This window comes from Ostrinia furnacalis, unplaced genomic scaffold (assembly GCF_004193835.3).
Source record: "Ostrinia furnacalis isolate ACB-3 unplaced genomic scaffold, ASM419383v2 OfSCF4153, whole genome shotgun sequence".
Lineage (NCBI taxonomy): Eukaryota > Metazoa > Arthropoda > Insecta > Lepidoptera > Crambidae > Ostrinia > Ostrinia furnacalis.
In genome coordinates this window covers 360347-378894 of record NW_021134392.1, presented here as the reverse complement: position 1 = coordinate 378894, position 18548 = coordinate 360347, and the positions used below count along the sequence as shown (strand labels likewise).

Below are 18548 nucleotides of genomic sequence, written 5' to 3'. Positions count from 1 at the left end.
TGCAATGTTAATATGCTGGGTAGGTTAGGTAATCAGTACTACCCAATTAGGGTCGTCATTTGAAATAGATGCTTAAAAGCTTAACCTTTGTTCAGATTTCTATTGACTACGCTTCAAAACGAATCGAGTACTACCTACTAGTAACTGCTCTTTTGACATTCCAAGTAACGTTTTCATATAATATTTGACGTCGGTTTGTTCTGTAAACTGCGGACGTAGTGCAGAGCAAATCCGGGCCTAACTGATCGATTATCCGATTAGTGTTGTCTGTGCCGGGAATGGTACGTGCGCCGGGATCCGCAAACAATGACAGTCAGGGATGAGGGCACAGCCTAAGGCCACAGTGAAAGGGAATAGTAAAAGAAAGAAAGATAAGAAATAAAGAAAAGAAACAAAGAAAGAAATATTTATACCGATGAACATCACTTACTAGTTAAGGACATAGACGGTATACGGAAAAAAGAGCACATTAAGATTACAAGAAAATAATAAAAAGTGAACTGAGCAGTGCCACCCTGTCGCAACAGCGATGCCCATCGCAATGAGACCTCACTCAGCCCACGGCGACGAAGGCCCGCAGATTTTGAGTGTGCACCATGCCGAGTGGAAGTCACGGACACTAACCTAAACTGCATAAAAACCGTCTGTCAAACATGACTGTGAAGTCATGAGCGCGCGTGTACGCATCCGTTACATCACTACGAATTCTCTCTGGACAAACCGGCCAGGCATAAAGTGAAATACCATGTGATTGTAGTACATGCGTTTCGTAGACTAAAATTAAGGAATATAGTTTAAAGATGTTTTACTATTATCTTTCACTGTGGCACGGTCGACCAGAATAGACAATAGACATCATTGGATTCAAAATAAAACAGAGCTTTGACCCGCAATGATGACTCTTAAATGGCGGATAAGTAAATTAAGAGATGCAGGTGACCATAGTAACTTAATAAAGTTGCTTTTTCCGTATCGTGAAAAGTAAATTACAATAACTGAACATTTCTTAACAAAAATAGAATAAGCTGCTATTTATACCTTTCGAGTTACAAAAGGCGATTATGTGGGAGGCAGACGGTCGTCAGTGCTTTCATTCATTTTATTCCTATGAAATTAAGTGGCTCATAATATTTTTTAGATATAATGAATACTAGACCTTCTTTCATTCTATCTAGTCTTTTGAAAGGTCGTCTATTATTGGTAATAAGAAGATATTGTGGACCGGATTAATAGATCCACCAGTTAATTTAGGTCAGGACTACCACCCAGAACCGAACCGAAGCACCCCTCATAACGGTGGTCCGACTTTGTTGGACTCTAGAGAGTAATTAAAACGAGCCAGTAGCTCGCAAAGGAGGTCCTGAGAGGAAGGAGATACGAGGCCGAAACTTAGCGAATGGGCGAGGCAGCGAGCGAAGAGAATGATGCTGGTTTTATCTTAACATTATGTTATTCTGTTCCTTAGTGAAGGTCTAGGTTGCCAGTAGGCAAATGGCTGTCGAAGAATTGATATAGCTAAGAAAATAGTACCTCACAGCATTTGTTGCGGACTCAACCAATAAAATATTTTTAGTGTAACATTTTCAGGATCATTGTACTATTTTAATACTAAAAATGTTTCAACGTTATGTTAAAAGAATTAGGGACTTCAGAGAAACTTATTGAGTGAACATTTAATTAAGTAAACTACGAGTAATTGAGTAAAGACAAAAACCACACGTTTTCTGAACTAAAAAGAAACGAAAAATTTAATAACTCAATTCTTATCATGCCATATCTTTAAGTTAAATAGTGCCCGCAGCGTATGCACTCGAACGGTTCTGTGTGCTTATAGGTAGCTTTAAGTTAAAAAACTCATTATGTGGGGATGTCTGAGCTTGCTTGTCTTTAGCGTTTTTGTAATTAAACGTAATCACTCCAATGGTTTTTCTTGTAAAATTTTTTTCCCCTTGGCCACAGGTTGCTGCCTACCATGAGCTGCAGACACGGCAGCGGGCCGGGCCAGGTTCGCTCGAGTTCTCCGACGCTGTGAACACCACCCCACAAGATGGCGACGGCGATACTCTCCCGTATTTCGCTGATTGCAATAATGCTGATGTGTCGAGGTAAGTCTAATTAGAATAGTTGAATTGGGAATGGAATGTTATACTCGTAGAAGGTAGATAATACTTATGTAATAGAGACAAGGTTAAATAGGCACTAGGAAACTGCTGAATAAGTCATAAGTACGACAACTGAAATGGGAAACACTAAAATAAAAGTATCTTCATCCGTTAAGTAATATACTTAAAATTGAATAAAAATTCAGGATTGCAATAATGTTATTGGGTTTTCCAGACCTTGTGCGAATACCGCAATAACGAAGCTTTGATTATCTTTTAAGTAATCTTCGTTAATACGAACGTCGTTTAACATAATTTACTTCGGACACGCGAAGAATTTAATTTACTCAGCTTGATAAGAAATTCGCATTTTGTTATCGGCTCACTCCCTAATCCAACAGGTTCCTTATTTCCATACATAGATACCTAAAAGTTGTAACTACTGCCAACTTTACGCGAAACAGCCTGGGTCGAATATGTTCCAGTAATAAAGTCATTCGGGAGTAAATTTCAAAGTTATTATTGTACAAACAATTGGAGAGTAAACAGTGTATCCTCATTTAAATATTTCATCCCGCAAAATCATCCATATTAAAGATAAATAGCGTGTACTCGTTACAAATTGATGAGTCCCGTTGTTATAATAGAGTTGCTTCTTGTCAACATCGGATGCACCCAATACCGCATTATTAAATATGCTTGCGAGCAAACAAATGTGTTTACCTTGCCAAACTAACAAAGCCGTCCATGTGTGATGTGGTTTGCTTATGAAGTTATTACTAATTTCTAGAATCTAGATGAAGTAGTTACCTAACCACGAGTGCATGGAAGCTTGAAAAAGTTCTGTTTTACACAGTTTCCTGTTTAAAGTAGGTACATTACTTCCGAGTGTTTTTAAATCAAAATATTTATACTTAGTATGTTCTTAGAATGTGATGGTAATGTCTGGTAAAGGATTGAAAAATTATCCATCACAAAGAGAGAACTTTAACATTTTCTCGTACATGAGTTCTAAAATATACCATTCTGTTTAATTATTATTCTTTTATTTAGACAATGTAACAGCATTTATTGGAAAAAAATGTAGGTAAGTACCCACTTATTTCAAATAAATGGAGAGTGTAAATGAAACTTAAATGTTTTCAATATCGCCCCAAAATATTTTTTACGAAAATCACGTTACATTTTACTATGGGATAAATGAACAATATTTTCTGTTCTTCAGAGTGCTGATGTTTTATTATACTTATTTTATAATACTCTTTTGTTTTGTAAGCAGTAAAAAATAACAGTTTTTTGTAGCGAAAGTTTAATTGCATCGATAATAATTTTTACCGTTTTTCGGATCATTCTATAAAGTCGTTGAGAAGCGGATTTCCAAAAAATCTAAATTAGCTTAACGAGCGTTTTAGGGACTGTTCAGTTCAGTGAATGAGTACTCATTGCTTTTCGTTTGTTATTGATATCCTCGCTTAATGCGCATTTAAAACTTTTCATTAGTATCTGCGTGACGGAGGACTATTATTTGAGTTGAATATTTTTTGTAGAATGAAGTTAGTACCTACTTATTTATGAACGTTGCCAGCACATTGGAAATTGTTACAAAAACACACTTATTAAAACTACATAACGCAGTTAAAAATTCTTATTAGAATCAGATAGTAACGTTAGGAATAAATATTGCTGCTGTCTTTTCTACCTACTGTGATTCTACAACCAGGTTTTGGAGATGATTACGTTATTTTAAGGGTGTAAGGTTTTCAAATCGCGTTTATTTAGAAAGTTCATAAAGTCTGGTTTTGGCGTTGGACTTGGAGTTGGATTTGAAAGGAAAATATAATCCGCACAGTAATGAGAGAACTAGTGTTAGGATTACACTATGTCAACGCTAATTACCTCTGTGTATGGATAATTATACAAGCACTGTCATAAACGTAGTTTTTCAGTGAAAATAACTAAAAAGTGTACCTTCAAATATCTTCTATAGGTAAAGTAGAATACGATATAATGGATGTATGTTGCTGATATCCTATTTGCAATAAAGAAAAGTCATTTATAAAAATGCACATGATACGAGTACCTACTGTTTTTTTTAATTAATGGCCTGAAATTGGGTGAAAAGTTAATATAGCTTTGAAATTAATATTGCAAGCTAAACTGGGTTTGGTAGGCGGGATAAGAGAGAAAATATATGTAGGTATAGAACAAAAAAGGTTTTATGATCCAGATGGGCCTTCATCATGAAATTAAAGCGTATATTGCCACACAAGGCCAAACATTTTGGGTAGACCTTTAAGTTTGAAACTGTAAATATACCTACCCACTCGTTTCAACTGAATAAAATGTAAATATAACATAATCAGTGCGCCTGCCCAGTCTGTTATGTGTAAAATGACAACTTTATAAGGGTAAGAAAAATCGATCGACCTTTGAAAACTAGTGACATCTAAAAAATTTAAATATCAGGTTTGAAATGCGCACCGACGAATTATAAAGGTTAGCTGAAGTTGTTTATTGTTCTGCGTTAATTTCCGTATGAAAATGTGTAAAAAGAAGCAAAGAAAACCTCAAGGCTTTCACAAAGGTTTGTTTGGTGTACGTCTTTACGCGGCAAATGGTTCCGGGGGATAACGAAGGTTTCTCTTAGCGCGTCTTCGTTAGATCGACTTTGATTTTTTCTAAGGAATTCTTAAATAGGTTATATTATTTTCTGACATAAATATATAATAATATAGACGTTAAGAAAATATTTCGATAAATATTTTATTTCTTTATTTTAATAAGCGTAAACTTGTTTTCTAATCGTAAACAATGATGACAAGTAAACATTCTTAATTTGATTGAGATAGAGCTACTTACTTAGGAGGGATATAAACGTTTTCTGATTAGTATAGATTTTGGTAATCTTAGTCTTGGAAAATCGAGAATAATTTCATAAAATCTGAGATTTTTGACCACTTCTCGGCTTCAGTCGAGATATTTTGTACTGAAATGTTAGTAAGAAAAAAATATTTGAGCTGTCAACAGATGCCATTAAAAGGGTCTCTAATATAAATATTTTTTTAAACAACTTCGGATTGTATTTAACTAGTCAGTTGTAAAAAAAAAGAAAATTATTATTGATTCATTTCGAGCTGCACATAAAATAAATTCTAGCTCTTGGCGTAAATACGTTAGGTTAGGTAAGTAGGTAAAATACCACAGGTAAAACGAAAGCAAAGCACCTAAATATGTTTATAAATTGCGAAATAGAGCCTAAGTTTCATCGAGTAATCAATGCCTGTACCTAATGACTTCATGAACGTACAGGCATAGGAAATGTGAGAAGAAAAACTTGCTCGTAGTTCGAACCTATGTTCACAGGGCCGTATTGGTAACAAAATTGTATTTTAAGAGAAAAATTGTCTGATTCTTATTCATAGACACATTGTCATGCTTTTCTGTTCTAACTGGGATGGCAGTATGGTAAATCAAACTTGCATTGAAGCCCACTTTTTCTTGTTTTCGGGATTTTGTATAATAGGTAATAGCTTTTACGGGTTTAGGGTATATAGTAGTAGTTAGTATAATAGATTCGATAAACCTGTACGGTGGATTCTGAATCTTGACAATAATCCAGAAGAAAATTTTCCCTTACTTCGTATTATTTTCGTTCGTTTCATAACACTGACAAAAATATGTTAATTAGGAAACTACGTTAAAGGGAGTGGAAACTAACTCTATCAGCCAAACCAACTACTTTTAAGCTTCACATTAGGTATTACTGTGTATGCGTTACATGCGCAACGGAGCACCCGCACTTTATTGTCTCTGTAGGCCACTGCTCCGGGGCCCCTTAACTCTACCTACTACGGCCCTGTGGTAGTGTAGATGATCACGCTATGGGGCCGAAGCGAACGTAAACAAATCGCCTAATTCGTGTTTGAGCTGGCTACATCGCATTATGTTTAATACCTGTTATTAAGCACATTGTTTCTACTCGACAAGCCAATTTAGAGCTTTTTGTTACATGCTACTAAAACGTTAACAAATTAGATGCATATTTAAAATGTATGGCTTGTCGTTGCTTAAGGTAATTATGAAAGTACTTCATTAAATGTAAATATTAACCAACTACGAGTAATAGCGTGGCGGGGCTACTCAAATGTATTGCAGCTTAATGTTTAGTTGGAATGTTTAGTACAAAGCTAACTTCGGAAGCTCAAGGAATAAAGTAATCTATAACGTAAAACACCAGTCTAATAATGTCCACGAGTTAAAATGCTTTCAAAGTTGAGACGAATTCATTACACCTGAAATAGCCCCAGTCCGGAAAATAGTTATCGGGCATTCTATCAACAATTAATCGCCTAAAACACTGACACCGAATAGCACTTTCCGTCGCAACTTCCAAATTTCCAAATTAGAATTCACACGTCCCTTTTCCCCCAATTTTTCTCTTGAGGGACAAAATATCTACTGACTTTGCTTTTATTGAAATTACCCTCTTCGTCGCGGAAAGAACGAATTAAAATCGCATTAGGAAATCCCGTTTCCGCCTAACTTTTCCAGTCTCTGCACCAAGTCCCGGTGTATCGGAATAAATGGCCCAAACTTCTTTTATTTATATAGTCGTGCTGAATATTTATGTTTTTCTCTCCTAATTTTACATTCCCGTCATTTTGAACACAAGTAGATGGGAAACTTGCTTTACTTTCTGATAAATACGAAGAAAGTTATGCCTTATTGATTTGTGGAATCAATGTGTGGGAGGGTTTCAGTTTGAACGATTCTCTATAAATATGGACTAATCAATTACCTAGTTGCCTAACATTTTTAGTTACAGTGACTGAACAAAAGGTTGTGACAATAACATTGTGTCGTTTCAAAAGGCTTTGCGACATTCGTCTACATGAGAGAGTTTTTATTGCTATCTACTTAAATAAATTAAATCGTCAGAAACTTTGTATCATGTGCGAGTATGTTCGGCACAAAGTACAATGTTTACCGAAGTTGTCAGGAATTGAATATCTTACAAAGCCATAAGATTAAAGTAACTCAATAAACGGATAAGAATGTATGGAGTACAAAGAGTTAATCTCTGGGAATGGAGGCGAAGCTGTTGTAAATAGGATAAGTCCTATGCGTGCTATTGTTATGTTGTCAAAGTGCTTTGACATCAAGATAGGGAACTTTGTAATGTGTTCGAAGTTGGTTAATATAAAAAATGCGGAGCGAGTCACGCCTGAGCGCTGTTGCGAGCTCAAATAGGATAATCGTGTAGTTATTGCCAATGTCGGAATAGACACTAACCACGCCAACCGCTCGTTTATTTACATGCCATAGGCCATAACTCGGTTATGTGGAAATGTCTTACTAGCATCGCCATGACGCGCGGTGATGAATTCCTGTTGACGTGAATTTGGGCCGTTTGTGCCGAGTTGGCCAATATGAATAATGGGACGCTTTCTGCAATTGTTTATAATATCTCTATCGTTATGCTGTTTCTGTTTGGTTAAACTTTTATCTAATCGGTCTTTGTTGACATTAAGGCTTGTTTATGTAGGTTCTATATACAGTAGAGGTCAGAACCTAAACATAGCATGATGATTAAATCGTCCCAGATAACAGCAGTGAATACTTAGCATTATTATTGACATTGGTTTGTAAAAGCTAGGGCTAAAAAGGGCCTACTAAAAAAATAGAAGGTTATTAGGCTCCTGCTAGGTTTGTCAAATAATATTTTAAACTAATGCGTGACCACCTGCTCGGACTCCATTTATTCTACTTACATATTACTTGTGTCATGTCAATCTTGTATGGATAGAAAACAATCTAAAATAAACCCAAGAAGAACAAGGTACAAAACATACTTGGATTACGCAGTGGTTGCCCCTGTAAGAAACAAATAACTGAACACTGTATCATAAAAATAACAGCGATATTTTAGACGAGCGTGTATTCCGCATCGGGGAGGTATCTCCATACTTTTCACATTACTTATGCATAGAGTACAGATTGAAACGAGTCGCGGAGTGGCTTCGTCATCGCTATTCAAAGCTTCGTCCAGCGCTCAGCAGATGCACAACCTGCCGTGACTGGCCTGATTGTTTACTAAACAATAACCGTGAGGCGCCTTCAGAAATAATCAGCTGAGGCATGGACTGCACCACCTTACTTTAACCGTAACTATAACCATAACCGGTGCTTTTTAGGGTTCCGTACCTCAAAAGGAAAAAACGGAACCCTTATAGGATCACTTTGTTGTCCGTCTGTCCGTCCGTCTGTCAAGACCCTTTATCTCAAGAACGCGTGAACGTATCAAGCTGAAATTCACATGAAATACTCAGGTCTATTGTCCCTTTAAGCTGTGAAAATATCAAACTTCTAAGCCAAGCCAATCAAAAGATACAGCCGATTATGTCGATATTTTCAACAAATTTTCGACACTCGCAAAGGAATCAAAACCTACAGGATACTTCCCGTAAAATCAGAATCTTGAAATTTGGCATAAAGCATTGTCATATAATGCAAATGTAGGAAAAATTGCGAAAATTACATTTTTTTAGTTATATGTATAATATAATAAAAATATTTTAATAAAATGAAACTTACTACCTTATTTCTCACGAACGAATAAAGGTATCAAATTGAAATTTATACCAAATACCTAGATCTATTGTCCCTTTAAGAAGTAAAAAAATCAAACTTCTAAGTTAACGCGATCAAAAAATAAAGGTCCAGGCTGAGTTCGAGGAGATCCATTTGTAAGAAGCGAATTTCTAGCAATTTACCTTCGAAACTTCAAAGTGTCTACAGATGCTCCAAGTGATCTCACTATTATGGCAAAGTTATTGATGGGAAGGAAAAAAATGGTTCTAATGTTTTTGACATGGTTGATTGATGTCACCGTCAATAATAAATCTGGAGTTTCGAAAATAAATTGCTAGAAATTTGCTTCCAAAATATGGATCTCCTTGAACTCAGTCTACCTTCAACACGCCCAGTGCCGTCTAATATACCACTAAGTGTAAGGCGATATGGTGCTGAGCATTTGATTGATCCTCACCAGTCAGATTCGTAGAAATTGTGCAGTATGCAAACACATAACTGTGAAGAAATGCAGAAGTGTGGTGTAAATCTCCATGGCAAATGTTTTGCAGCCTAAATTGTACTAACTGTATTATTATTCAAGTTCCTAATTAAACCAAATATGATTATTATACACTATTTGATATATTCTGTTCAAATTTATAAACTAATTCTATAATAAATACGACTATTATTTGAAAACACTTTATACTATGAACATCTACATTCTAGTCTCATGTATGCCCAGGCGGTCGTTTTCGACCGACTGAAAAAAAAGTAGTTCCAAATCCTGAAATCCAAAAACTCATCGTGGTTCATGATTATGGGCCTATATAGAGTAAATATGCCAAATTACATAAAAATCTGGGACCTAAATAGTTCTGGGCATATATGGGTTAAATCTAATTGCCTCTGAACTGTGAGAAATTCTAAATCAACGCAAAAATTCAAAACGCTGAGGTAGGTACCTACCTATAATGCAAATATAGGAAAAATAAATAAATAAAAAATAATCATACCGCATATTTTGAAATTCGCCACTACTCGCAACGGAATCAAGTAAGTAATTTGATTTAATACGTCATAAATTGTAAACCGCTACGTTTGTACGGCGGAACCCTCGGTGTGCGAGCCCGACTCGCACTTGGCCGGTTTTTTTTGTATGGAGTTTAACTGATTTTTGACGCTTGTTTTAGTTATTGTAAGATGGGCAACCCAGTCTTAACTTATTATCGCCAATTGCGGTCCATAAAGGCTCACATCTCTGTGACCTCAATTGTTACTGAAATCCATAAGAGAGAAAGCTGATGATGATGTTTAATAATTAAGTAAGAAGGTAATTTGTTACTTATAGCAAACGATTTATCATCCTTTAGTACATACCAAACTACAACCACTGCCGTCAANAATTACCCTACTATAAGTTAAGTAGGTCTCTGATAAGATAATTTCATAAGTTTTCTTCTACTCAATATAGCCGCAAAAGCCTTTCAACTGAATACTAGTAAGAATGAGTAAATATTGCTTCGGGGAAATATTAGCATTGCTTTAGTGAACAGTACGAATGGAGGGAATGATTTCCAAGAATATTATTGATAGATAGTTTTTTCTTCTTAGTTAATTGAGTATCTGCTAATCAGCTTTATTGATTCACGTGCTTACATTCGCGTGTGTTTACGGGATTCTCATTAACTTAACATCAGATCTTCAAACAGCCTGTTAGGGTCAATAAAAATATCCCATCATTCAAAGCATTCGAAAATTTAAAATTTGTAAAATTTTGTTTCTGAATCAGATATTAAAATTGCGACCACTGCTTTAATCCCAAAGATTTGATGGGTTGACGGCGAAAGCTTAGTAAAGCTTTAAAAAGATTCGTCATGTATTTTTTGCTGGACCGAGTATTTCTTTACTCTTAACGAAATTAGAATAAATATTTACATTAAAGAGTAGTTACCGTTTGTAGTTCAGTTTGGAGGCAGTTAACATTATTAAGCTAACAAAGAAAGCTAGGGCAATCGGCATCGGAAGCCTTTAGCAGTTACAGAAACGGCGAAGTTTTATTCTTCTCTCTACTTTGAAATGGAAAACTGAGGAAATCGATTGTACCTAAGCCAGCAATCCTTATACAAATACTTGCCACATTTTTCAAAGTATACTGTTAATACGTTCCTTATACCTATTAGGGGTTTACATGAGATGATATTTATTTTTAAGTTAATTTATTATTAATGTAAACAGCCAAATTGGCGCGGATCATATACACAAGTTCGCTTTTTGTTGTAAAAATGCAACTACTTTAATTTAAACTAATAAACAATGGCTGCATCGATAAAAAAACCATTGGATTTCTCAAAATACGTTGAGGTAGGTGTGATGTTACGTATTCTGTGGCCGAGGCGGGTGCGAGCGACCCTCTTGTTATCTCTGCACTGTTACCGGGTAATCGCCGTCTCAAATAATTTATGAAATATGACATAATAACCTTTGCAATAAAGGCTAGAGTGCCTTCCTCGTGCGGATAAAACACTTGACATTATTGTTATTGGTGGAAATCTTGAATGGGACATTGGAAATACCGTTCGTATCAAATTTAAGACATCAACTCCGTCAGTAATCGCATTAGATTGTGGAATGTGAACAGTTAAAGTTAGAAGCTCTGGTATTCGTAAGGATATGACTCCTGGATATCCCCTTAGATTTTATCTCCCAATAGTACTTATACGTTTTACCTACTGCCTTGGTTGCCTATTCCCCAAATCTGTAGGTACAAGGAGGTGAAGTTTTGTGTAGAAATGTTTATTTGAGAACGATTTTTAGGTATTTAGAAATGGCCGACTTTCGTCGAGGATATGACAACAGTTGATGTTGATAAGTTTTGAAATCATAACAAGTTTAGTACCTATACTTTATGTCAACATAAGGAGTAAATATTGACACTTTGTCGTCAATATGTAAGTATACCTATAATCTGTTTGTTGTAGAGACACTACATTTATTACAGTCGTTAAAATATTTTTAATACCTGTTTGTTTTGATTTTAAGTGACTATTAATAAATAAATGAAACCAGTAATGTTCATAATACACTGATATAGCTGATCAACACGGATTACGGGTATTAATAATGTAAAAAATCAGGTTTTTGTTAACCAACTATTATAGTTGTTTGCACTATTCCCAAGTGACCGAGAATTCTTATCTTCCAAGTTCCCAAAGGATTATGCTTTTCTTTCTGAGACAGATCGAATTAACGCGGGTGGAGTCGCAGGAAAAAATATACATATATTTATTTCGTGAATTTTCTTAATATTTTGTTAGAATTGTCTACAGACTTCTGTAGTCTGTAAACCACTTAACTATTATGAGTAATGTAATACCTACATTTTTCTATATCTTCTTTTATCGAATTTGGAATATTAAAGCTTATTAGGTCTTTTCGATTTCCAATAATGACATAAGTACGTACCTATTTTTATTGTTTAACTTAACGTTGTTAGATAGTCTTTTGTTATTACGATTTTTTTTTATCTTATCAGCGTTTAAATCAGGTTGTGCGCTTGTAACTGCAGCAGTTACAGCAGTTCGAGATGGCTTGAATTTACACTTGACACTCGGTTAAACGAGTTGAAATACTCGAGTTCTCGCATCGTTACTCATGGTGAAGGATCGCGGCTCCGCCGGCGGCGACGTTTCTTGACCTCTTTTATTCAGCTTTTATTCCTTGGTTTGATTTTGAATTAAGTATGCCGCCTTTGAACTTGCAGTGAAATATTACCAATCGAATTTACTTTTAAAGTTCGGCATTTGCAATGATGAATAATTTAATAAAAAGTTAAAAAACTAATATCATTTAAGCAATTGTTTTTGATTATATGTACTTACGTATTTTAAAATTGTTAATAAAAAAAATTAAGTTAATTAAGGCATTGTTAACTCTATGAATGAACCATAATAATCGTCTAAAAGACTTATAGATAAATTAAGACATCCGCAGATTCATTGGACTAATTCAGGGTCACCAATAACAGCAGCCATCGTTATCTAATTTGGCAGCCTACAATTTGGTCCCGCGTTGAGGAACCGGGACTACCATGCGATTTGTTCAAAACAAATATTACTCGCAAAGCTATGGTTCGTTATACCGAGGTAGGGTTGGAAAATTTCGTAATGTTCAGTAATAATTCGATTTTTTTACTTGAGTGCGTAGCCGGCCCCTCGTCTCCGCGGCGCGAATGTGAAACAATTTTCTCCTTATGAATAAAATTTTAAGGTGCGTATGCAAATTTCCATTACGTAGAGCTGTCTCCGTAATGGTGTCATACGGGCAGGCATTTTCTTTTCATATAGACTGCGTAGAGCGCCTTAAATACTACGCCACCCAGACACCCCAAGTAGAATTGAGCAATCGAAGTTTATTTTCTTATGAATACTAAATCATGATCGTTTATGTTGATTATACCCAGACTTTATGTAATGTAAGCCTAGCTTTTCATGTTATAATAATGAGTAACGAGTTTGATAGTCATTTCGTTCTTTCAGGTTTCTTTTGAAATTACCTACGCAGTAACAAAATGATAATGAGAGTCCCTGAACTTATTATAATAATTGTACGACCCTACGATAGCGAGGTGTGCATGGGAAAATGAAAGCTATTTTACAGGCAATAGCATCGTTTATTGAAATTCAAAGCTAAGCTATGTGAACCTAGCTGAACCTGGGTGGGCATACATTTCCAGGAGGTATATAAANTATACAGTGTGAGTCACGTTAAAGTGTACATATGAAAATAGATGAAACTAGACCTATTTTTATCGACAAAAAAGAGGTCAAAAAATTTTTGAGATTTTTTTTTAATTTTTTATAGAATTTTTTTTCTTTAAATTACTTATTGTAAAGAAAACGTAATAACTTTTAAACTAAGCGGTATATCCTGCTAAAATACAAACAGTAATAATGCTAAATAACAGGCAATATTAAAAAAATACATAAAATACACAAAAATGCCAACAAATAATAAAAAATGATACTTTTTGAAAAAAATCTGCTTAAAAATTCGTGTTTTTTTGGTTATTTTATAAATTTCTCCAAAAAATGCCCCTATAACAGGTGGTTTTTATTACTTTTTATTATTTTCTATCGTATTATCTTTGTAAAACCAAAAATCGCATGTCTCTATCCCTATCACAACTTTTGCTATGATCGTTAGACAGGAAAAAAACAAATGTTAGCGCGAGCTAAAGGAGCACAGCGCCATCTGTTATCCCAAATACAAACTATGTTTTACTTACCCATTGTTCTTGGTGGACTTGCTTTTTACTTGACACTCAAACTTATACAATATTATTTTGCATCATTATTGTAATTTCCGCTTCATTATTCTTACGACAAAAAGGTAAAAATGGGGTTTTCATCTTCATATAGACAAAAAAACTAATGAAAATTGTAATTAGTTAGGCGTTCTGAGTTCTCGTCGACAATACTTTTCTGTGCTTATTTTGGAAATTAGTTTTATTAGAATTTCCGTGAATGGTACTGGCAGTTCGTAATTACTTACCGTGTTTTTACAGTTTACTTGTTTCGAAGTTCTTATTTCTTATTCAGTACACTAGTTAATTTATTGTTATATTTTTTAAATAACTAAAGTGTTGTATTGTAACACGATAGTCAAAATTCATAATATACATTTCTATACATGATAATGATATCAATACAAAATATAATATTATAGGTAGGTAAATATCGAAGTCGTAAAAAATTATTCGTCGTTTCTCTTTTTTTTTTGTAAGTGAGTTTTCGAGCACCGAATTTTCGAGTAAATATGGTACGGTGTTTTATTAATTTGACAGTTCACAAAAAAATAAAATAAATACTTAGATTCCTCTGCTTTCAGTTTTTACTGTCTGTTTAAACGGTATACGTACACTTTTTTGAAAGCTTAATGTGAATTTTAAACAATTTGGCTCTATATATTTCGAAAATTAATCAGTGTAGGTATAACTTTATTATAATCACCGAATTTTTTAGTTACTGAGGAAATATTGTTGACCCAGATACTCCTGTGTTTGAATGTGTGGGATTGTCACAGGGCTTATGTAAACGATTTGTAGATGACAAGTTCATGGCGTGGTATGTTTGTATTATTGATTTGTTTGTATATCTCTCTCGTAAAAGATGTTTCATATCAATATTTATCGTTCGCTTGAAACTAGGTTTCATATTTTCTTCATTACTTATGCATAGAACACAGATTGGCTACAGTGAAGCTCTGTCATCAATATTCATTCAGGGACCAAGTCTGGGCAATGATTTACTAACTAACGTCTAATTTGTTTACTTTTATACATATCCATCTAACTTTAATGCCAGTTTTAAACAGCAACAAGCACCCTATGCTTGATAATTCACAAACGACATACAATGTCTATTTGGCCTAAACCACATACGATAGATACTGTTAATATGGTACGTACGTATGTACTCTAGATTAGAGTATTACATTTGTTTATTCAGAATAACCCACTAAATCACCTTAGCCCGAAATCGTAATAAAAAGAAACCCTTTCAATCACCTACCTTATTTATGTAGAAAGCAAATTTTCTTTTTGAGATTACTGAAAAAATTCTTTCAAGGATTCTGTTTATTTTGTTACACCTTGAAACGTGTAGTTCGTCACGAAACATTTTATAAACTCTTACTTGAACATACAAGTACTTCAAGTATCTGGATCACTCAGTTTGTTAAAAACTTCAAATACCAAATTCAATTCTATTGGAGATTCGATTTATGAATGTCCAATGAACATTGGAATCCATCGTCTTATTTTTTGGTTACGAAAATATATAGTAGGAGTTGGATTTTCTGTTCTTCTTTTTAGCCTTATGTGAAATATTAATGGTTAGGTATACTATAGGTGAAGTAAGGTTATTTACGTATTGTTTGGTGTAAAAACTTTTCACCCGACTGCGCCAGAAGGACTTACTTATTTAATTTATTTAGAATTTTCGTGCAGATGTTGTTTAATTAAAAAGTCACAAATCGACGTAATCGTAATATTAAATACAAGTATTTTTGTATTTAAGTATTTGTGTCAAGATACACATAAACAAATTCTTGTTATTCGTGGAATGTGTATAACGATAAAAACGCAGGAACGTTTGGGCCTTTGTTTTCCGATGTAGTTGGAAAGATAGTAAAAATCCGCCCATATTTTTGTGCTAAGTCGGAAGTACTTTTTTCCTTAAATAAATACAGGGGCTAGTTCTCACGGTCGTATTTGAAAAAAGAGCACCGTTTCAATTCGATGGAGTGCACCAAATAAGAATAGGATGAGAGCGTTACGTTTTTGCGGCATCTCGCGGCGCTTGTATCTAATATCTGTAATACAATCGCGTCTAATAAGAACCCTTGATGTGGGTTCAATAGACACTCATTTGCATAATAATTTGCATTGTATCTGATAAGATGAGCTCCTGTTACGCAGGCGCCACCAGATCCAGACTCTTAAATTGGCTTTTTATTTTTTAATCAGATTATTTTTATCAGTGCTATGATAATAATAATGCGAACATTATTTTATTATTCGTTAGCTGTGTTATCTTATACAGTTGTGTTTTCTACAAAAATGTAGGCCTACAGTCTGTTTTCCTTGCTACCGTACAAAGACATTTAACCTCTTTGTGCTACGAACAATTTCAGCACAGCCTGTGAAAATTAAAAAAAAATCTTTACTCATCTCTGTCAGGAAAAAAATAAGTTTAATCCTATACGTCATGTTATTTATCTGATGGCTGCTCAGTTCATAACCTTTGATCAAAGCAATTCAGCTGACAGTTTGATCTACACATTTATTGTTATTTTGCATAACTTTAAACATTTGAAATGTATAAATCCCTTTTGTGAGAAGCTGTCTGCTTATATTTGATTACCAAGAACGAAAACAAATGTTGTATATCTGGCAACACAAATTAATCTTATTAAATGGAACAGTTAATTTATATAATCAATATAATGACACCTGTTGTACGAATAAAAGCCGTGGGCGACAGATAAATATGGCCGGCTTCATGAAAATTAATTTACTTATTAATTAGCTTTGTTTGCTTGCCTGTAAAAATTGCTATAATATTTCGTGGTTGAATCGAAAGTAATAAATACGTAGATGCTTTTATCAGAATCTTTTTACTTTCTGCTTCTCCGAATTTATGGTGGTCCTTTGCAACATGGACTCGGAAATGGAAGGCATTAGTTATGTTACTTTCAACAATTAAGTAAACTTCACTTGCAGGTAGATTGAGTTCAACCAATTATTTCAAACTTACATAATTATGCACATAGAACACTGCACTTAAGGCGATATGATTAAACTATGACACTGAAAAAATATGTTATATTATAAAAATCTATGTTCCAAAGGTCTTTTATTAGATTTAAACGTGTACTAGTTTTTATTCTATTTGGAAATGTGAAATGTGTCCTTTATCATGTCTCTAAATATTTATCTTTGTTAAAGTAGAGTTTTCTGCTTGTATTACATATTCAGCACTAACAAAGTTACACATAGTTAGGCACTCTCAAAAATAGTCTAATATTTTTTATTTTAATGTCACCATTATTTTTATCTGGCTACGGGATGTCAAATGGTTTACAATTTGCGAGTTATTGAAGCATGTACCTATTTGTTATTAAAGCGATCGTGTTTTTAGACAGTTTATTCGAACCGTGAACCTATTATTGTTAGTTAATGGTAACAATTTGTAGGCAACTTCAATAACAATAATTAACATAGCCCCGCAGGTGGTTTGTGTTAGTAAGATTTACTCCATGTAAATAGCCCAGAGCCTTCAGCGAGATGCGGCCGCTCTGTTTGCTATTCTGTGCCCGCCCACGCCGTTAACGTCACTAACTATTGTCGTTCGATAACTCCTGGATAATTCGATTTATATGTTGTTGAGAAGGTTTTACTATAGCTTGGAAAAAGCTTTAACTATGGATATTCTTGAAACTATTCAAGTTGTTATTACAGGTTATTGTAGCTAACTAATATTATTGGCGATTGATTTAATGAATTAAATTGAAGAAAAGAAAATTAAATGCTCTGAAATTTTGTACAAAAGTGTAATATTTAATGTATTTTAAAGAAAGATAAAGAAAGATACATTTATTACAATGGACATCACACAAAAACAGGCAATTACATAGACATGACAGTGGCACATAATAATGGAAGAAAAATAAAATAAAAACAAGAGTAAACTGAGCAGTGCCACCCATTCACCAACAAGATGCCCACTGCAACGGGATCCCCACTCAGCATATGCCGTGGCCCACGGTGACGAAGGCCACGGCGCTGGTTTTCAGTGTGCCCCTGTGCTTATTTTCAATATATTCGTTGTTTTAGGCTGGCATGGCAGCCAGAGCCCGTCCCGATATTTATCCGCGCGTTATAAATGCTCATTACGGGCCGTATTTTCGCCGCGGCCCGGCTTTCATAACCCGCAGCTCGCAAGATACGGGACCCTCAAGGTATAATCTTGTTTACAAAAGTGCCAAGCCAAGATACGTTGCGTATAGACATAGGCCATAATATGTTAATTTAACTCACGGCCGCAGCGGCGACCAACCTTATTGAATATTTTGCTTTTACTGTATAATTTAACAAAATGAAATTTTCGCTGAAATTTAAATTGGTTGGTGTGATGTAATTTTGTAAATACAATTCGTTTGGCTAATTTCTATGTTTTTTTAAATGTTTGGTTTAATAATTTTGTACGAGTGATTTTAATTTTATTGAACGATGTCTATGAAACGTTACAACTAAAATAAATGAATAGAGAAACACTCAAAAGCGGTAGGTACATAAGTTACTGGTAGGAA

General features: G+C 34.5%; 1 protein-coding gene across 1 annotated transcript in view; it reads left to right on the top strand.

Annotated features, from left to right (window-relative positions):
• Positions 1 to 18548, top strand: part of beat-IIIc (beaten path IIIc) — a 96688-nt gene that overhangs the window by 22226 nt on the left and 55914 nt on the right. The window contains exon 2 of the mRNA XM_028313139.1: positions 1960 to 2105. Within this exon, the coding sequence (XP_028168940.1) occupies positions 2048 to 2105 (58 nt within the window). The 5' untranslated portion in view covers positions 1960 to 2047. The remainder of the gene's footprint in view (positions 1 to 1959; positions 2106 to 18548) is intronic.